The sequence below is a fragment of the Heliconius melpomene genome, chromosome 9, assembly GCF_056956725.1.
Source record: "Heliconius melpomene rosina isolate 202511_hmr_F chromosome 9, ASM5695672v1, whole genome shotgun sequence".
NCBI classification, from domain to species: Eukaryota; Metazoa; Arthropoda; class Insecta; order Lepidoptera; family Nymphalidae; genus Heliconius; species Heliconius melpomene.
The window spans coordinates 8,545,358-8,567,519 of NC_140397.1; the positions used below are offsets into that span (position 1 = coordinate 8,545,358).

The window sequence follows — 22,162 nt, forward strand, 5'->3', positions numbered from 1 at the left end:
TTTAATAATAAAATGAAGATTTTATTATTTATTAATTAATGTATTAAACAATCCCCCTTAAATATAAAATTGAAAATACACTATCAATAACACTTTTTAATCAGCTTTGAGCGATTCTTTATCAGCCTTTTATACAACTTTAAGTATTACAAGTATAAATAATTTCAAAGTACTAATACACAAAAGACCAAGAGCTTTTTCAGAAAATATATTATCAGTAAATTTAAAAGCAAATAAATTACTGTTATATATTTAATCTATGAATAACAATAGTAGATTCTACCTTATATAAATAAACTTTATGTCTCAGTCATTTTCTTAGATAAGAATAAAGTATAGTGAATAAGGAATAAATGGGGTAATACTTTTTTGGTATTTGTAGTAATAGCTGAAATTAGTTCAGTTTGTTTTCAATAAAACCACTTTGCCGCACTTTGTACCAGCCCCTCTTCCAGGGCGGATTGTATCATATATAAGATTACTTTTAATGCTATAATCCTTGAAAAAAGTGTGGTCACACGTTACTACTTCATATGGAAATGGATTCGAGCTAGCTTCTTTGGTAACTGAGGAGTATTGACTATATAAAAATATTTCCCGATGTTTTAACTTTCTATTATGTAGTGAACTGAATCCACTTCCATTTGAGTATGGTCTTTTTCTAAAAAAATGCGGAAGTGCGTTTGAAACTATGACTTTTCTGTTTTGTGATGTAAACCATCAATATAAATTACGACGTTGTTAGTACTCTCTTATAAGATTTTCTTCAAATAATCGACAAAAAAGGGAATGCATGTGGAAGCATTTAAATGTGATGTTGTCTCACTACACCAATAGCGTTTTATATGGACAATTAACTTCATTTTAAAATACAATGCACTAGCTTTCACAAATGGACATTATTTCACAGCTTGTAAATCGGCTGTTACTACGTGAAGCTTTCCATTTTTGCAGCCTAAAGTCTTTGTCTAAAGTCTTTTCTCGTTTGCTAAATCTTTACGTGACACATGTTGTTGATATATTTGTTAAGTAATTTTGCCAGCTTTATATGAACAACATAGATCACATGCATCTTTTTTCAGCCTCAATGGCAGCCTCACGTTCCAGGGTTCTTTCAGGAAACAAATCATTATTGCTACATGTTGATGTTGAAGCTACCGATGCAACATTGGTTATTTCAGAAAATAGACAGTAATTTGGGACTTTCTAAGCAGAATGCACTAAAAGTGAAAGTAAAAAGGAATAGATACAAATAAATCTTATTGTTATTTAATTATACCTGTAAGAGATCACTCGTAGTGATAAGGTCGCCTTTGCATACTGCCTCTATGCTAAATGTTTTTATTGTGTTGTGTTTTTATTTTTATCTGTTTTCAATATTGGTCTATATTTCTCTTGTAAAATATTTTATTTTCTATATGTATGCAATAAAGAGATTTATCTATCTAAAAGTGGTTGTGTCGCAACAAGATTTAGCTTCGATTTCTTTAGTTCAGTTCAGTTCAGTTCTTAATTTATGACGTTTCGAACGTGCCAGCGATTTCTTTAGTAAGCTCTACTTGTTTTAATGTGTTTTGACGGAGTTTGACAGCAAAAATAAACTACAAAATACACTTCTAATGACACTTGAAGACATACGCGGTACTGTTAATTGTCGATTATAGATACGCAGTATTGTTTTTAGGCGAAATCTAGCTTTATATTGGTCGAAAAAAAAATCCCATCAAACAGGAGGCTGCCAATCGGGATCTTACGTCGAATGGCCGTGAAATTGAGATTTAGCTACAAATGTCAGTTACGCGAAATTATCCAATGCTAGTTACGCGGATTTGCACTATCCCCGACGAAATATTTCTCCTCGTATGGGGATCGATCACACAACCAGTGGGTTTTACTGTCACACCTTGTTCTGTGCCCCTGCGCCACGAGTGGCCTCAATACTAATAATAATTATAATTTAATATTTTCTTTTCTTAATTTTTTTCTCGTCAATATCTCAAATCCAGATAAAAACTTGTCTTGATTTGTCAAATTATAAAACAGTTTTTATAACATTTTAACTGTATCTTACATTATAAACACATATTTAAAAAAAACATTAATTATTGTAACAAAACATATATATTTATCGATTAATTTGTAAGACCAGAATTAGTACTGCACAACACTATTGACAATAAAATCATATGTCCATGTATGGACATACATAACCATTTCTAGTCTTGCCAGTTTATTATTTGAATATGAAAAATATAAATAAAAAAAATGCTTATTATATTCATTTTAAATAAATATACAATATTAATATATAAAATTCTATGACATATTTATTTTTAATACCATATTTTATTTGATGACAAACATTGGACATATTTTACTAATTAGAATATATTAAAATAATTAATGAATTTCACATTTGTAATGTAAATAAACATTAATTTAGTAATAAATATTGATAATAATTAACATATATTTATAACACTTTATAAAAACAATTAAAGATTAAATTACTTTAATTTCTGAATGAACGTCCGCCATAATTCTTTTAATAAAACTGACGTAATGTCATTGTCAAACTCATTAGGAATTCTTACACTCTCGGGAATGCGTCACGTTTCCTTGCAGTGCCTAGAATGTCTCGATAAACGCAACATGACTGTTTTAGAAGCTCGCCCATATGTTACATGTGCTTCAGAGTACTGTAGCATTATGCCAAATAAAGAAAATTAAAGAAATTACCCGCTATCTTCGGCCAAGCTGTGATATTTTATATTTAATTTGACGTTTGTTTCCACGTGGTGAATGTCATATATGGTATACGTGTTACGAATCTTTTTTGAGTAATTGTATTTTTATCAGTACAGCTGCATTTAGAAAATGGAATCCTTGAATATGTCTAAATTAAACCTATCTAGCGTACGGAATACCGTGCCTGGTGAAAACGCGGTCAAACAAGATGTTACAGAGCCGAAGTATGAATCGAATGTAAGTTTGACAATGTGATTTATGAAATTCATGCTTAACTATTTTGTATAGATTTATTTAAAATTTTTTAATTAAGTTGGTTATGTTTAGGATTTATAATCTTTTAATTACCACGCGGAAGGAGGAACAAAGTACTCTAGCGTAGATAATTGTTACATTGTCCAGATTGCGCATTATTAACCTTGAATGAGTGCTCGAGTTTTTATAGGTGATTTAAAAAATTAAATAATTTAATAGCAAGTAAATTTTTTTTATTTTAAAATGGGTATTTTGACAATATATTGACACTAATAGTGTAAAATTTATGGTTTTTGACATTGGAATTTTTATCATCTTATTTATCTATTACAAGTGATTAAAACACTACTAGCTGCTTGTTTACATTTAAACTGTAATATTACATGTGCAAATATTGACGAAAAACATATTTTTTCGATTATTTCTGGTTGGTTTGTTTAAAAAATAACTAAAAAGATTATATTATTTTTTTAACAAATTTATAGTAATGTAATAAGAACCTTTAAAGTAATTTAATTTTTCTTTTCTTCTAGCCCTTCACTGACCCTGACAATGAGTACCACTGTGAGTATCGTGAAGACATATGGAAAACTTTGCTGGAACAAGAGGCCGAAAAACCTGTGATCCATCTCCAATCACCGCAGGTAAAAATTATTTTGATTAAACTGTGTTATCTGTATTCATTAAAATAAATTGGATTATTTCGATGAGACAAAACAATGATGCAATATTAAGTATTTTTATAAAATGAGACTTATTTATGAAAATAAAGAGTAATTTCTAATTTACTAGAGTGCAATAGTCATTAAAGAAATTATATAATTGAAATATTCTGAACTTGTGAGAAGTAATATTTATTTATTTTTTATTTTTTTTATTAAATAGTGAATATAATGAGGGTATGTGGTAAATAGCAACATGGCAATGATATGAATAAAATTAGTTAAAGTGGATATATTAAACATAATATATTAAGTTACAATATTTTTAAATATGATGAAGTGCATTATATCTCATTACAATGTTTAATAATAAATTAAATAATATACCTATCTATATCATTACTGAATATTATATGACTAAAGACTTTAGTTATCACAACACTGTAATCTCAGAAAAACTCAAATTAATAGGTTAAAATTGAAAATTTGTTATATTATATTTATTTTTCTCTTCTTTTATTCATAACCCACTACACATGGGGCAAAGCAACAAATATATGCTTGTAAATGATAAATACAATTATATTTAATTTATGTGACTCATACTAAAAAAAATGTTGTGAATACTTTTGAATATGAACTATATGTATTGTTTTTTTTTTTTTTCAAAGTAATTGCTTATGAATCATTCCTTTGTTCTGTAGACTTACCAAAATATTTAAATATTATCAATCAAATAAAATTTACATTTACATTGTGTAATATCTTAAAAGAGATACATATTTGGGTTTTCCCAAAAAATATCAAATACTCATGTACTTTATCCTGAGATATCATGTAAAAATTTCTGTTGTTACTGATTTTACTCTAAATTTTCATACCTTTTGATATTGTTAAAGATAGATTAAGCCTAAGATAATTTATAACAAACTGATTTTTTTTAGTTGCATCATTTTTATTATATAGATACCATACTTACTGAATTTGAACCTACTTTCAGGAATGAAATATATGTAGTGTGTAATATGTACAAATGTAATTAGCGTAATTTCAAATATTTTTTTGCAATTTCATCCAACATTATGAAAGTATGATGCAAGCAAGTTCAAGTACCAAACATTAATACAACTTGTAATATTGCATCATCACAGCTTATTGTTATTAAATGTATATTAGTCATAATGGTGCAAGCGGCATACTGTCTGTCTTCCTACTCGAGTGGGAGCTGAACCCATAACTGTGCTGCCGACAGTCACTGAGATGATCCATTTTGATAATGGGTTCTATTTTGATATTGCGATGACAATATCCATATATTGAAAGCTACTACACACACGGTTTCCAAAGAGGCGCAGATTCAAATCCAATACTAGATCCCATGATCGAAGTTGGAAAAAAACCGTGACGTGATCGAAAAAAGGTCTTAACATAGCCACTTTGCACACACGTTTCCTAATAGCCCAAGATCCCAGGGCCCTTGAAATAGTCCATAAATAATATAAGTAACATTAAAACTTTTGAGTATAACGTACTTTGACCCAATTTTAAACAACCTTTAGAATGTCTGCCAGTAGTAAAGACCCACGTAAAGGGTCTGGTAATAATAAATATACTTTTTTTACGTTATTCTTAAAAACATATAAACATATTAACAAACGTTTCTGCTTTAACGTAGGGCAGCGTGTAGTTGACGCTACCCCCTACTTTCAAGTTAGTGAGTTAATAAAAATACACTCTTAACTACATATTAGAGATTTAGACTATATTTTTTATTTCTGTTATTAATCATCAAAATTTCAGCTTTGCTAAAATGACGTGGGTCTGGGGGTCCTGGGATCTCAGTCAGGAGTCTATAATCTAATTAACTAAAGTTCCTTCCAACAGCTGGAGTTTCGTGGCTCTTTAGTCCAACAACTTAGAGACGTGACTAACAAAATGGGACTAACCATTGCCACTTTACACACGGCGGTTCACCAGCTGGACTTGTTTATGGACGCGCACAGACTGAGAGCGGACAGGCTTACGCATGTCGCTTTGGCTTGTCTTAGTTTGGCTGGTAAGTAGATTTACCACGAAGTTCTCTAAGCTTGTCTATGAATCATCACGCTGTATTCCGCACGCAGCAGGGTAGGACAGGGAAGACACTCCATTCCTCACTTTTCGCCAAATTCTGGACGCCTTGCGTGCTGAGTAGTGAAATTCAACGCCGTGCTTTTCCTCGACACCAGAGTGGGCAAATGAAATAATAAATTTAAATAAAAATTACATTTTTTCTTTCTAGTGGGGATCGGACCGTCAACCAGTCGCGTTTACAAGCATAAGCTTGTGCCTCTGCGCCACGACTGGCCTCAAAAACAGAACATGCTTTAGTACATAGGTCAATTTTCAAATTAATGTAAAAATTATAACATTTCAGCAAAAAGCGAGGAAAAGTTAAGCCGCGCACCAACCCTAAAGACGTTGTCAAAGATATCTGGTGTACAACTCTGCGGTAAAACCTTCAGACAATTAGAATGGATGGTTGGCCAACACGTCAGATGGAGACTTTTGACACCAACCCCAGTGACGTTTGCGGCTTTATTAGCGCAGTATGTAGTGACCGATAGTGATTTGACAACAAGACATCCAAAATTTGTAAGGAGGTTTAAAAGAGACGGTGCTAAATTATTGGAGGCTTATTTGGATTTGACTTTATCGGGTAAGTGGAGCATGTGAATTAAAAATTTACTTGATTGATTCAGGGATTTTTTATGTTTATTTTGTTTTTTTTTTGGTTTGAAATGGCATGGTATAAGACCCTCTAATTACTTTAGTGTGCGTTCAATCCTCACTTGGTGAAATAAAATATTTAATATTTTCATTTCCTCACTTTGTTAACGACAAAAAGTACGGTGATGAGTTTCGCCCTTTAACGCACGATACCTCAAGAATTCCTCGAAAAATAGAGAACGGAGTGTCGTAACACTAGATCCCCAGGTTTCCTCGGACTACCCTGCGGATACCTCGTGAGATTATTATGTCACCCCCGCCCATGTCCATGTGTGACACAGGAGCTATAGCTTCCCTGGCGCTTCTCTTTTTAAATAAACATTGCTATTGTTAATTTTAAGTTTTTGTGACAGTATACACTAAAACTGATAATACTGACGTAATTTTAGAAAATGTATAAAGAAATATATGGGACTACTTTAAAATTCTGATACTGTAGTTAAAACATTATTTCCTTTTTCTCTATTAGTAATTTAGTTTGGAAGGATCGTTTGGCAAGAGAAGACTGACTTTAGTGGATAAATTATTTGACATTCGAAATAACAACACTACATGTGACTTAGTGCTCTCAAGTTCCGCTATAATATTTTGTTACCTTTTCTAAAAGATTATTTTTCTTTTTTCTATTAGTATATGACAAGTTAATTGATTCCAGACGTGCGTCTCAAAGTGATCGACAGCGTGGAGGTGGGATGTGCGTGCGTAGCGTGCGCGCGCGCCGACCTCGGTCTGGCGGCCTGGCCCGCCTGGCTCGCGGCCACGACGGGGCGGGCGGCCGACGTCGTGGCGCCCGTCGCCAGGCTGCTTATAAGGTAGGGGACCGGTACCCATGTACCACTTTATTTTAGAGTTAGTTTAGGCTCGTGTTTACCCAGAGCGAGAAAATAAAAATAATTAAAATAATTAAATAAAAATAATTTCCACGATTAACATTTGAACCCACAGTTAAACTTGATGCGACTGTGCCACAGCAATATTAAAAAAGAATATAATTTACAAATGACAACACGATTAAAAAGCTTAAATTGTGCAAAACCTTTAAAAAAGTTAAAATGATGAAAAAAAGGCCGAAAAGTCAGAAAGTTGATTTCCCAAAAGGTCGAGATCCTTTCTCTATGGTTATAACAAAGAAGCGAAAACTGACATAATACATACGAACTTACAAAGAAAATAAAACCCAGAAATAAAACTAAAAAAAAAACATTTTTTTTTTCACAGAATGATGCAAATCCTGAAATCACGTGACTCCGATACCGAAGGCGATCAAGGTTACAGTAGCGCCACGACTTCCCCTACAACCACACCAGGTAATTCCCCCGGATACGACACATACCGTCAAGATATGTTGTGTCGTACCCATCCCGCCACTGTTTCGTACCCCGTAAGGACCGATTTTACAATAAATTTTGACGATAACATCCTTAATCAATATATTCCTGGACAGAAACAATATTGTAAGTCGACACGGCTAATCGAAGCTATGAATTCTGTCCCATCAACTAGCATGGCTGTGAAACGACCCTTGGATGGTAATGTAGAATTAGACAGAAAAAGATATCGGTTAGCTAACCAAATGTCTCAAGTTGTTCTTTGATTTTGTTTTATGTGAATCGATTTTTTTTTCGTAAGAATCGATTGTGTGTATCGATGTTTCGCAATAATTCGGTTTGATTGATAGGTTTTGTCGATTACCTTAACATGCTTATTGAATACAGATTGTTAATAATGGATTGGAAATAAAATAGAATAAATAGCCTAGCTTTTATTCAATAAGTGCAGAATGTATGTAGATATTTTTTAATATATATTTAATATAATTAAAAAGAATAAAACTAAACATTCCATTTGTGTAATAATTAAACAAAAAATCTAAATTTATATAGCTATGCCATATAATAAAATTTAAAACAGGTGAAAACTAAAGAAATAGTACAAAAACACATAAAATATATATTTTCATATAAAAAAAAAACATAAAAATGCTGAATTATTGCAAATGTCATAAGATACAGCTTAGTTTTATTTAAAAAAAAAAAGACTTATGATGGTCGTTTTCATTTCATACGTATTTAAAAATTAATATTTAGATAGTAACCAATTGATTTTGGGTTGACAACCTTTTGTTTTTTTTTTTTTATTTTAAAAAGATATTTTGTTTTTATTTTTCGTCTTATTTGTATTGTTTAAAGTGTAACTTTTTTTAATATCCAAGATTTTTATTTCATTATAATTTATTTTACACAAAAAAAAGGTTGTCAATCTAATGTACACAATAACGTCGAGGAATAAACACCAATTTTCGAGAGCTTTAAAACGCCCAGTTATGATGATTGTTATGTAAATGTGTAAATAAAAAGAATGTTTCATTGGTGTCTGTTTGTCGGTGTTTAACCCGTTTACATTATTGCGTACTGGAAAAACAGAATAAATAAATATGACTTCTCATGAAAATCTGAAAGTAAAGGATTATATTTTGTTAAATAAGATTACTAGCATTATTAATAGTATAGACCGTCATGGTGGTTCAACGTTTGGCTGTAAACCGTCGTGCTTGCAATCCGACACTATCTCATACAACTTAATATAATATGTAGTAAAATCGATATGGCGTAATGTAGACGGGATTTTTCTTAACCTATCTATCTGTTGTAATGTATGCGTTATACACAGTTATACGAATTTAAACAATAATCCCGATACTGCCCTTAATAATAAATGTGAAATGCTGTAAATATTCAATCAGATGTGTTTCTGAAATGTTTCCTAAAAAATATTTTATATTTTTTTCTTTTCGTGTGTCATCTCTAAATCTCTTAATAATTTATTGATTACTAAAGTTGGTTATGTTTAGAAAAGACCATTCAATTTTTTTCTGCCTATGGCTGAACTGGATTGCTTTATGAAATACTATATTTTTTATCATATGTACTAATAAGAAGGTTAAAAATCATTTAATATGCTATAATAAAATTTCACTTCAACTAGACAAATTATTGAATAAAAAAAGAACTGATTAAACATTTACAACATATAAATAAATCTAATAATAACATGTAGTAAAGCATTTAGATGTTGAAAGTGTACTTACATAGGTATTACTTAAGATGCGTACCGAATATAATAATATATAATGCTTAAACATAGGCCCAAAGCTTATGATAGATTAAAAATATTATAATTATATCGATTTTATTTTGACACTCATAATGGGGATTTGATTATTCGATTTTTTGTTCTCGGTTTAAATTCTAATATCGATTTTTTTGTGATTATTTTATGACAGCAAATAAATTTAAACCTTTTTTAATTTGTGGAGTGGTAGTGTAATATTAAAAATTAAATTATTCTACTGAGTGGCAATAGTAGCTGCTACTTTATTTTTTTTTATTAATTAACAATTTAAATAAATAATTTATTAACTGGGTACCTATGTGAAATTAGTTTCCTAAAAGTAAAAAGTTTGCCAAAAGTCTACTCTTTTTCATGATTGTAATTATAGAAGAAAATCTGTTGTAAATTAAATGTCATATAATGAAAGTTCTTATCAAAAAATAAACAACCTATATTTAATATCACACATTATTTCCTAGAAGATTTTTTTATAATAACTGTAAGATTCCTTAGCATTCCTATTTGTCTATCGACATAAATATGTAACATGTAACTGATTACTGTCTATGTCTGTTTATCAATGTAACAGGACCTATGATACCTAGGAGGTTTGACCAAAATTTGGCGGATATTATTTTCTTTAAAATGACAGTGTTATTACAACACAAAAGTAATTCAGATTCAGTTATAATTAGTTTTGTAATTATAACGGGCGAGTCGCTGTTGTATTTATCTTATATTTTGTTTTATCTATTATGAGTGTCAATAATCGAACCCCTAATATATTCAAAGGTCGAGTTCTACTATATTGTTAAAACAGGTTATTCAATTGAGATACAATTCAGTGTGAAGTAAAGAGGATTGCCAAAGCAATATCTTTTTTTCTTCTTATCGTTTATAAAATATTATATAATCTGGGATATTCTAGAATACTCTCTTAAACTAAGGTGATTTTTTTATTGTATTCTTATTTAAGTTATTAAAAAATATATATATTTCAATTTGGATAAATATTAATATGTGTCAAACATAGCCATTTTTAGTAATGTATATTAAAAAGTCACCTTAGTGTTGTCTAGTTTAATTTCTTTTATGTAAGTATCGCGCTAAAAGGATTCGATAACGCCATATGTTGAAAAATATATTTAAGTTAATATTTCTTCATTTTATAGTTTATAATTGTTTTTTTTTTGTAATGGCAACATTTAATCCTATTAGTGTGGTACAAAATTTAGCTAATTTCTATTGTAAAAAAACACACATTTTATTTATTTTTCTAAGGGTTTTGATTGCGAAAAGGTTGTGAAGAGTTCGTTTTTTTTATTTTTATTACAAAGCAACAGATGATGGTTGAAAATATTTTTGTTACAACGCATTTATCTTTGAAATTGATTCCTTTTTCATAATTGTTACTGTGTGGTAATAAAATTTGCATAATACCACAATATGAATGGATAATTTTAATCTATTAAGCTTTTTTTAATGTTAAAGTTACCATTGTTAAATTTTAAAAAAATTGTGATCTGCGTTTTTTTATATCTGTACTTGATTTTGTAAAGCACGTTCTTAAGTAAAGTCAACAAAAAAATCCAACTACATCATTTTCGAATAATATTTTAATATACGTAAACACATATATGCATGTGTAATTGAAAGCTGTTTTTTTTGTTGGCTGTACATAGTTTGTGAAAAAGTGCTTCCGAGGTATATTGTAATGTATGTAATTACTTGAAAATTTACTCACCTACAATATTTCTCTACATACAAGTAAAAATTAGACTTTTTTTATATTTTTAGTTTTATTTTTTCTTTGGGCAACATTTAATTTTTTAAAAAAATCTTATTTTTTCATTTTATTTTGGCAGCTTTTAATACTATATAGTAAACGATAATCAAGTCCTAATTTACTAAAAAGTATAGCTTTATAAATTTGAATTACTTAAAAATTGCCTAATGTTTTTGAGCCAAACTAAATATCATGCTTTTTTTCTTTGAAAGTTACTTTTCTGTCTAAAAGAAAGTTTTACTAATTTAAGCATTTTTTTTGTTTTAGTTATTTCATTTTACTTTTTTTTCTATTTTTTTGTCTCTTATGGCTTAAAACGTAGTACGAAGACTGAAGGTTAGTAAATAGCGAGGTGCGTTATAATAGATGGTTAATAGAGCATACTTTTATACTTACTCAGAATAAAATATAAATTGAATATCCATTATTTTTTATTTAATTTTCACCATTAATTAAAATCCCACGCTTTAATTGGTGTCCGGTTCTAATGTTGCAAAATGTTTATCCAATTCAAATTCAAATCATTTTATTCAAAATAAGAAGTTACATGCTTCATTTTTTGAACGTTAAATAATCTTCCAGTTCACTAAAGTTAATGCCTCAGACTTAACAAGAACCGGCACAAGAAACTCAGCGAGACATTTTTTAAATCAATTTTGTACAAATACAATATATTTAATTATTTATGACAATAATACCTTTGAAACAGACTGGAGCGTGCATTTCATTCCCAAGGCGTGTTATCTATACTTATAATAAAATCGAGAGGGTCGGTGTCTGTACTTGGAAGATATTTAAAAAAATGTTATTGGGAACGTTTATTAACCTAATACAACCTAAAACAATGATTTTTAAAATTTTTGTCTGTTTGTCCGTTTGTTATCGCTAATCTCAGAATCGACTTAACAGATTTAGATGCAGTGGTCACTATTGGATTCTGGCAAGCTTCCGAAAACAAAGAGTTTATTTTATTACAATAGGTTCATAAATAAGACAGTTATGTTAATTTAAAGTATTTAGTTCGACAATTTTGCTAATTGCCGTAACAGTTATTTTATACAACTGTTTTACTGAATTGACTGAATCTTTAGTTTTCAATTTCGTTATTAATATTTCTATTTCATATACTAGTCATTTATAACATCATTAATTTGGTAATAACCTTTAACACACAAACGTCTTTTCACATTTTTTTAAATCGTGATATAGAAAGTTCTTTGACATTTTTTGAGATCCTATTGTAAATGCATACACATTGTTTTTCTTAACATACATAATATTTTCAAAAATATATTGAGATAGAGAGCAACTCTCAATATATTTATTTCTTTAAACTTTTGCCTTAAGGAGTGTTTAGGGCCTAAGTTATAGATTGCACTAATATCTCGCTTCTGCAGGGCAAATATTGGTTGAATACCGGCTGCATTACTTATCCATTTTTTTGTCTCCACCCTAGAGTAAGTAAGAGAGTACTTTTAAGTGAAATTAGGTTCCGTTTCTTCCTTTTAGCCCAAATTCGAGACATTCCGTAACGGGTGGCGGAATTTAAAGCAAGACTTTTAAGTTTAGATTTTATACGGTAAAATTATTAAATTTGATTTATTCTGAACCGAGGGTTGGGTAGTTAAAATGTTATGTTGAGTTCCACTACAGTACTATAATACAGGCCTCAACTTAAGAATTTATCTTACTAATAAATATTTGAAAGGGAAATATTTTTTGGGAAGGGTATTTCTTAAGTTAAAAGTTAAAAAAAAAATATGTACAAATAAGTAGCTATATAATATAGTAAAGTGCGTGCATAGTACTTAACAAAATTTTATTTGTAATTTAACAATTTGATAAAATTTTTAAAGGTTTGAAATTGATTCATAGCTATATAATTGATTTATAGCTAAACAAATTGCTTCACGCTTTTTCCCGCATAAAGCAGGATAGGCACAGGAAACATATACTTAGTTAAGATACTATATTCCCCTTAATCAACCGAATCCATAACCATAAAGTGATAACACACTCCACTTCCCATTAAGAAACTTTCATTCTCCACCATCTGGCGAATTTTTAAGACATTGTTTGTTGAGTAGCGGAACTCAACGCTGCTCTGTATCTTATTACCAGAACGAAGAAATGAAATACACGATTCCTCAACAACGACATCGACGACAGCGGTACACTTAGGTATGGTATTATATAATATAGCAGGTGAAGCTGCTTTTTGATTTTTTAGGCAGAAAGGTTAAAATCGAGAAAAAAAAACTGTAATTCTTAAATGGCTTGGTTCAATTTTGCATAATGTCACCTTTTTGTTAGAGCGATTTCGTTTTCAAAAGAAATTGTGTTAAGGTCAACTGCTACATTCCCCCGTTTTGTTATCACAAGAGACTACTTTCAATATTCAAGATGAACTTGTTGACAATGAGACTTATAATTTAACTTTCAAAGAAAGTTGATTTTCATTGTACCTACAATTTTTTTGACAATACTCTGGATATGCAACTAATATTATAAGTAAATGTGAAAGTATGTTAGTATGAATGTATGTTCCAGTTTTATGCAATAACTACTGAACGGATTTAGGTAAACCTAAGAGTTGCGTACAACAAATGACACATTCTAAGTGCCCAAAGTAACTCTGACCCCAGCCCCACACACTTCTGAAACTTACCTCTCAATTTCAAATCTTAAATTAAATGTCAATTTCAAGAAAAGAGTAACAATAAAAAATATACAAATAAAATATTATAAAACTGTGGCTGTAACCGCGACAATTGTGAAATTGGTCCACCTCGGGGACTGAATTTTATCCATTTTCTCGTTTTGATAGCAAAATAAAATGCACCATTGAGTTCCACCACTCAACGTGCAATGTATCAGAAAGTGGGCTCTGCACGGGATACGGAGTGTTCTAACATTAGATTCCTTCTACCTACCCGTATCCCGTAAACGAGGGGGTTTGCGTACTCCGGAAAAAATAAGCCCCTAAAAAATATAATTATTAGAATTATTAGCATAAATAAAACGGCGATTTATATGTATAATAATTTATTATTTCATCTTGCTTAATATAGACAATCTCCATATAGTATAATTATATTTAAATATAAGTATCTGCACGAGAAATCCAACTCGATAGTATTTGTAATTAAAATCTAAAATTAATAAGAAATCTGATATTTTTGGAACTTTGGTAGATTGGTGCACTACGTAAAAGTAAATATCTTGGATATGTCAGCTCTAGGCAAGTCGGTACACCGCAGTGTCATCGAGGGTTAGGGTCGGGAGGCGTGGAGGCCTGCGCGGAGGACGTCGTCGTCGCCGAGGTCTACACTCGCAGTGCAGAGCGCACAAGCCTATACCAGCACAGCCAGATAAAAACAGAGGGATGGCCAGTGTCCTGGTAACAGTGGCAACCTGTTCTCCTCGAGACCATCTTGGAACAACTACAGCAGTATCAGCCCTGGACCAGTAACAAGGATATCTGGCGCCAACATACCCGTAACTTAATGTAAAGTTCTCACAGTTTACCAACGGTGGATATCCACATCCCTTTATATTCACATACAGGACAGCAGGACGCCAATCTTCTGTCTGCGCCTTATATTTTACGTGTAACTGAATACATTTGTACGCATCGCTAGTGCAGCCTTCACGACATGATGCCCACGTACAGTTGTCCAAGCCGAGTCTATCATCACGTCTCTCTGTTACGCACTCGGCAGGCACAGGATCGAAATCAGCGGCTAGTGCACTCAAAGCAGGATCTGCGTAAAGAGGAACAAGGAAGAGAAGAGCTGATCCACCTCCTCCAAGGAGGGCTGCTAGCATCACAGTTATATATCTTGTAAGTCTAGCGCGCGTTTCGCCCCTTCGGCGCGAAGACCGCACGACCAAGCGTTCAGAGCTTCCACCTCTCATTTTTCCTTTACTGCGTCAACCCATGCTGATTTAAAATCCTTGCCCCAAATACTATTAATGTATTTCATTCTGGAGCATGCGCCAGAATTGAACATGCGCAAAGGTGGTTTTTATTACTTTATTTAGGTTCTCGATTTGTTTCCATATTTTTTCATTACTTATTACCTCATGTAAAATTACCCAATTTAATAGATATTAACCCCTCAGGAAGACCAGACATTTAAAAACAAATAAATATATATGCTTACTCTTAAAAATGGACAGATATTTAGTAACATATACGTATAAGACATGAATTTTATTTTATTAATATTAATAAGCATACAAAACGTAATACAAAAAACTGATTATTTTATTAAATGTAAGCCTGGCCACAACGTACAATAACATTGTCAAAAAGTACGTATTGTCAATAATATTGTAGTTATGTGCAGCCGGTTTATCAAGATTATTGTAGATTTCTAAAAATATTTTTTTTGCCACGCCTATATTGAAGGGGAGGCAGAATTATTGTCCAAAATATTGCCGTGTGCGGGGCCATATATTGAACAGTATTATTGATCATATTGTATTGGGAATAATATTGTGTGTGTGTGCTAGCCTAAGGTTTATAAATATCTATTTTTTATAACACTTACGTTCCAATATAAAATTTAAATATTATAATTTATTGTTATTTCTTTAGAAAAGTTTGATCTGTATGATGGTTTTACAATCAAAAGCAAGCATAAGCAAACTCTGTTTATCGAATAAAATGAATATACATTTTTACTTCTTTTCAATACAAACAAATAAAATATTTCAATAATTATCTCTTTATAAAAATATTTAAATTATTTATATAAATATATCTGTCATTAATTATCTGCTGCCAGTTGATCTTAATTATCTGTATTACAATTTGAAAATTGACGTTTATAATTTATAAGGAGTATCATGCAAGATGGCGCATGTAAGATTTTTCAAGTGATATGCTAAATACATTGCTTCATTTAAATTCTATTAAACTATAACTTTTGGGTATGTCTATTAGATTATTTCAAATAGTAGTTAGTTCATTGAGGCAGAATCTACCGCGACCGTCGAATATATTTAAATCAGGTACTAAAATAATGAATCCACATGCTTAATAGTTTTTTTTTTGGTTATGTTTACTTGTTTTTTTAGGTGGCATAACAGATAATGTACTTCTGTCCCGGTAGATATTAGAATAAAAAATCCACTATGTATTTTAGGAAATAAAACGGTATCAACTTTACACTTACTTCAATAGTCTTATTATGATTTTAGGCATTCAAATCAGAACGGTTACAGCAATGGAAGTAAATGACTCGGTTCAAAACAAAAGCGATATATTAGCCTGTAAAAATTATACACGTTATAAAAAACGTTTGAAAAGACAATGGGAGCCAGATAATAAAAAGGAAAATGGTGAGAGTGATGAAAAGAAAATTTGTGACAAACCTTTTGAAAGGATTAAACGGAAAAAGATGGCGATGCTCCTTGGATATTGCGGTGTTGATTATTATGGCATGCAGAGGTAAAAGATTCAAGTATTTTATTGATTACTATATCTTGTGAATTTAAATTATGTGAAGAAAAATGCAATTATTGAGAATATCATTTAAAAAAATCGACTGGTTGTGGGTTCGAACCCCACTCGAGGAAATATTTATTTAAAATATATATATTTTTTTTTTTTTTTTTTTTTTTTTTTTCATTTATTTATGTACCACACAAGAAAGAAAGTACAGAAAACTTATAACAATAGAAAAAATGTGTACAAAGGATAACTTATCTCTAATAGAGATCTCTACCAGAAACCCTTGATTGTAGGAGATGTCAAAAGAAATGATTCGGGTGCGGTATTTTAATATTACGTTAATAATAATAATAATAAACCTACATACAAATATTAATACACTATATTATAATATATAAATATATATAATACATAATATTAATAAATATTACTATACCTATATAAATAAACATACTTATACAAACATACACACATACAACATATAAATATATACAATGACACAAAAGAGATGAAACAGGAAAAGAAAATTAATAAAGAAAAAGACAAAGCGACTACTAAAGATTCTAATTGAGATTAAGAAAATGTTGTTTTAATTTGATTTTAAAAGTATTTAGCGATGGATTGCCCGACAGTACAGAGTTAGGTAGCGAGTTCCATAAGCGCACTGCTTGAACTGTGAAAGATTTTTCATAAAAAGAGGTATTACATATAGGGTACTCAAGCTTTCTTTGAGTTACACATGAGCGTACAGGTCTTTCACTTGGAAGTGTCAATTGAAAACGCTCCCTTAAGTAAGAAGGAGAGGATGACTTTAAAATGTTAAAAAGCATAGTGAGAATGTGCAGGTTACGACGTAAACGCACAGGAAGCCAATTCAGTTGTCGACGGAAATCAGACACGTGGTCAAATTTGCGTAAGCCGAAGATAAAACGGATACACATATTCTGAAGGCGGTCAAGTTTGTCGAGAGCCTCTTCGTTAGCATCAGGATAACAAACGTCAGCGTAATCTAGCAGTGGCAGAAGAAGAGATTGAGCAAGAATGATTTTAGTGCGAATGGGTAAAAAATTTTGAAGGCGTTTAAGAGAGTGCAGAGAATAATGTATGCGTTTACTGATTACATTAATGTTCAGAGACCACGATAACTGTCTATCAATTATGAGACCCAAATTTCTTGCTGAATCAGACAACGGTATTATAGTCTCGTTTAGTTTAATGCAAGGCAAGGTGCTAAACTCTACTCTGGCACGTAATTGCCTACTGCCAATTATTAGAGCTTGAGATTTGGAGGGGTTAATAAGAAGGCCAAACAAAGTCGCCCACTCGCTAATATGAGCGAGATCAGTGTTAATGTTCAGAATTGCAGTGTTTAAGTCTTCAAGAGTGGCGTGTCTATATAGCTGTAAATCGTCAGCGTAAAGATGGTATTGACAAGATAGGATTTTGGTAATTTCATTTATAAAAATGGAAAAGAGCAGAGGAGAGAGTACGCCGCCTTGAGGTACACCAGTTACCAAATCAGCCCAGTCAGAGCAAAGCTCTCCGGTGTAAATTCTTTGCTTGCGACCCCGAAGATAAGAACGAAACCATTCAGTGGCAGCCGGAGAGATGTTAAGTGTGGAAAGGATACCAAGTAACACATCAAAATCCACAGAATTAAACGCGTTACTAAAGTCGAGTAAAATAAGTATAGTTAATTTTTTATTATCCATCGCGAAACGAATATCATCAGTAACTTTAATTAACGCTGAACATGTACTGTGTGATGGGCGGAAGCCGGACTGGAATGTATTTAAAAGATTGTTTTGGAAAAGATAGTTAGAAAGCTGTTGAAAAGCTGATTTCTCAAGGAACTTCGAAAGGACAGGAAGGATGGAAATAGGACGAAAGTGTGAAAAATGAATAGGATTAGATTGTTTAGGTAACGGGAGTACATGTGCACTTTTCCAGGCAGTAGGGAAAGATTTTGACTCGAATGAGAAGTTTAGAATGTGAGTAATAATAGGAGTTACAAGATGTAGCACTAGCAGCAACATGTCACGACTTAAGTTATCACTTCCAACAGCTTTAGAGGAAATAGATACGATGCCCTTTCTAACTTCTTCTACTGTCACTTCATGGAAGGCAAAAGGATCACAGTTAGGCTGGGTGGCCTGAGCCAGTTTTCGAAGACATAAAGTTTTATTGGATTTGGCCATACGCACGGGGGAAGTAGAAAAGTAACTATTTAGAGAATTCAAATCAATGGACTGATAAGAAATGTTACGAGATTTACCCACGCCTAGTGACTCAAAGAATCTCCATGTTTGAGAAGGAGAGAAATTATCAATGCAGGAAGTTATATACCGGCGTTTTGCATCTCTACACAACCTGTTACACCGATTTCGCAGCTTTTTATAGATAGCAACATTCTCTGGACTCGGGTGCCACTTGCACTTTCTCTTGGCTTTGTCGCGTTTCTTCATTATTATCTTTACGTACGAAGTTAGCCAAGGGGCAGGCGGGCGTCTAAAACGGACTGGTTTAAGTGGTGCATGAGCGTTAAATAAAGATAATAAGTTATTGTTAAAAATGTCAACTTTTTCGTCAATGTCAGAAGATGAATAAAAATGAGACCAATCCATTAAACTAGCGTCTGAAGCAAACGAGTCGTGATCAATATGCTTATAGTTACGACGCATTAACACTTTGCCTCTTCGCTTAGGTAGTGATAAAGTGTAACTTACAAACAGGAGGTCATGGTACGAGAAGGGGGCTGTCAGTTGACCATGTACACGTACGTTCTCCGGTTTGGAGGCCATAATGACATCAATCAAAGAGGGGTCAGAATTTGGAGGAAAATGTGTTTCAGAGAGGGTAAGAATGGAGAGATTGAAAGAAGTCATTAAAGATTGTAACCTTTTAGCTCTGGAGTCTTGTTTTAGAAGGCAAGTGTTCAAGTCGCCCATAATGATTGTGTGTTCATAAGAAGAGACAAGGCTTTCAAGAACTATTTCAAAAGTATGGAAATAATTAATATTCATAGAGGGACTATAAACAACACCAAGAAGGACTTTAGTATGGCGGCAATTAATTTCAAGAAAGAGATATTCTAAATTGGCTGAGTATTCGTTGGGAGAATGTTGTAAGATCTTATAAGTAATATCAGTTTTAAGGTAAATACAGATACCACCGCCTCTTTTATTAATACGATCATTTCTAATGAGATTAAAGTTTGAAATGGAATAAAGAGAAGAAGGGAGAGAAGGTTTAAGCCATGACTCTGAGACCAAGATACAGTCGACGGGTACATTATTAAACGACACAAGAAGGTCGGTGTAGTGCGCTGGTATGCTTTGAGCATTGATGTGCACCAGATTCAAGCAAGAGCTCACATTGAATACTGATTGAAGTTTACAATCCAAAGAAAAATCACTAACTCCCAAATCACTACCATCAGTTGATACACTATGAAAACTTTCAGACGAGGAACATGTAAGATAATTATCCGTTAAGGCTTCATCAATATCTGACATAATTTATGAACTTTATATATGTATATGTATATACTTACAGCAATAATAAAATGATATAAGAACAAATATAAAACGATAAAAATATATAATTAGAATAAATCAACAATATAAATAATAAATATTTCTAATATATTAATATCGGCTACTGTTTACAGTAACACCAATAATTATATATAAAAAAAAAAAAAACTTTAATATAATCAAACCCACATTCACTGGCAGTTCGGAAGAGAGGATGCTAAATTACAATATTAACAACACTAAAAATCACATTATTGTTTACACAATGTAAACAACAATAAGCGTAACTTAATAAGTTTGGTACAGTACAATGATATATTATTACAAGCAATATAAATATATTATCTTTTTTTGTACCTTGTGTAATAGAACAATAAAGGTAAAACACAATTAAAACCTATACCATTCCTTATCAAAATATATATACACACAATACACATATATAAATACATATACACATACATACATACATATAAATATATATATTTCGATTATTCATACACATATCATCACATCCACCGAACTACGACTATCCGAACTAGCTAACAGTGTGACGTCAGCGGCGCGACTATAATACAATGCAAGTTAGTAGTTACAAAGCAATTACAAAGGTTACTCGCGTGTGATTGTACAAAACAAATGTATACACTTTGTAGTGGTGCGTTTATAAAATGTATTAAGTGAAAAGATTTTAATAAAACAAGATATGGAAAAGTCGTTCGTAAGCCGCCAACGAGATTTGAGTATTAAAGAAGTATATAAGATAAATTTAACACAAATACAAGGTTTAGAAACTATAGCTATATAGGAAAATATAGTATTAAGCACACTATTTAACGTTTTTAACACCACGACGAACCCTGGAAGGCTTTGGATCTTTGGAACTAATTGGCTGGGGATGATTGCTGATAAGGATCTGAAGTTCCTGTACTGTTACCACCTTTCTGCTACTTTTGTCAGGCAGAATCACCATAACCACTCCATCAGCCGTCCAGCAATTCTTAATGCCAAAATGCTTTCTAGCTGCACTAAAGATTTCTTGTCTTGGTCTTGTCAAGAATTCTGACATTGTCACACTGGAACCTTTAAGGGAAGTTTTGGTATTCCAAACTAAATTTCTTGACTTTAAATTAGAAAAGCGGACCAGTATGGGCCTGGGCTTACTCTTTATCGTACCCAGGCGATGTGATATATCAATCATAGAAGTGTCTATATTTGATAATTTTAATTGATCATGAAGCACATTCAACACTACAGCTTCTGGGCGTTCATCTGCAGTCTCGGGCAATCCATGAAATAGTAAAATGTTCCTTCGGGAGCATGCTTCTTGCATATCGTAGCCTTCTGTGAGGAGCTGAATTTGCTGACGCAACATAGACAACGTCTTGCAAACGAAGTCTTTGAATTTGGTATAATCAGAAGACAATGTAGCCAGATCACCAAAGACTTTCTGAGAATTCTGGATTGGACTTTTGTTTTGTGTTTGTGATAGTACCTTGTCAAAGTTATCCATACGTGCTTGAAACAGTGCCACGATGTCGTCCATGTTTTTAGAAAGTTGACTGTGGATATCCATCTTGTGATAACTTCTTATTTTGCACAGTAAATGTAAGGAAAATATGTAAACCAGGTAATGTAGGCTTGACTGATTAATTTTATAGCAAATACATGTAAAAACTGTTAATATAATTAAATTTAAACGAAAAATATAAAACGTAACACGAATTAGTTGTACTCTTGTCGACCTACCCGACAATTTTTTATTTTCATTCCTTTGCTCTGGTGTCGTTTTGTGTGATTGAGTTCTGCCACTCAACACAATTCCTCCAGAATT

The 22,162-nt window shown here is 31.8% G+C and overlaps 3 protein-coding genes across 8 annotated transcripts in view; 2 read left to right on the forward strand and 1 right to left on the reverse strand.

Moving 5' to 3' along the window:
- The first annotated feature begins 2,579 nt into the window (after positions 1 to 2,579).
- CycJ (Cyclin J) lies at positions 2,580 to 11,753 on the forward strand. Its single transcript, XM_085190091.1, has 6 exons — positions 2,580 to 2,985; positions 3,537 to 3,647; positions 5,550 to 5,721; positions 6,082 to 6,363; positions 7,090 to 7,246; positions 7,653 to 11,753. Exons 1-6 carry the CDS (start codon positions 2,878 to 2,880, stop codon positions 8,026 to 8,028), a joined length of 1,206 nt encoding a protein of 401 aa, XP_085046217.1. The 5' UTR covers positions 2,580 to 2,877; the 3' UTR covers positions 8,029 to 11,753.
- A 2,606-nt stretch (positions 11,754 to 14,359) lies between these two features.
- Teh1 (tipE homolog 1 phospholipid transfer protein) lies at positions 14,360 to 15,604 on the reverse strand. Its single transcript, XM_085189959.1, has one exon. The coding sequence runs from the start codon at positions 15,247 to 15,249 to the stop codon at positions 14,569 to 14,571; it is 681 nt and encodes a 226-aa protein (XP_085046085.1). The 5' UTR covers positions 15,250 to 15,604; the 3' UTR covers positions 14,360 to 14,568.
- Positions 15,605 to 16,144: 540 nt separating this feature from the next.
- Positions 16,145 to 22,162, forward strand: part of Pus1 (Pseudouridine synthase 1) — a 31,084-nt gene continuing 25,066 nt past the window's right edge. For 2 of the 6 annotated variants that reach the window (XM_085189972.1, XM_085189974.1), the window contains exons 1-2: positions 16,145 to 16,269; positions 16,540 to 16,789. In XM_085189972.1, the coding sequence (XP_085046098.1) occupies positions 16,566 to 16,789 (224 nt within the window). In that variant the 5' untranslated portion in view covers positions 16,145 to 16,269; positions 16,540 to 16,565. Of the gene's footprint in view, positions 16,351 to 16,539; positions 16,790 to 22,162 lie in introns of all 6 variants that reach the window. The other 4 variants (XM_085189969.1, XM_085189971.1, XM_085189970.1 and 1 more) reach the window with 3 other exon arrangements.

Bases quoted from the DNA above. Each gene is read 5' to 3' on its own strand.
- CycJ (XM_085190091.1), top strand. From the start codon at position 2,878: ATGGAATCCTTGAATATGTCTAAATTAAACCTATCTAGCGTACGGAAT. The intron at 5,722-6,081 runs GTAAGTAGATTT...ATAACATTTCAG, and splicing joins GGCTTGTCTTAGTTTGGCTG to CAAAAAGCGAGGAAAAGTTA. The intron at 6,364-7,089 runs GTAAGTGGAGCA...AATTGATTCCAG, and splicing joins TTTGGATTTGACTTTATCGG to ACGTGCGTCTCAAAGTGATC.
- Teh1 (XM_085189959.1), bottom strand. From the start codon at position 15,249: ATGAGAGGTGGAAGCTCTGAACGCTTGGTCGTGCGGTCTTCGCGCCGA.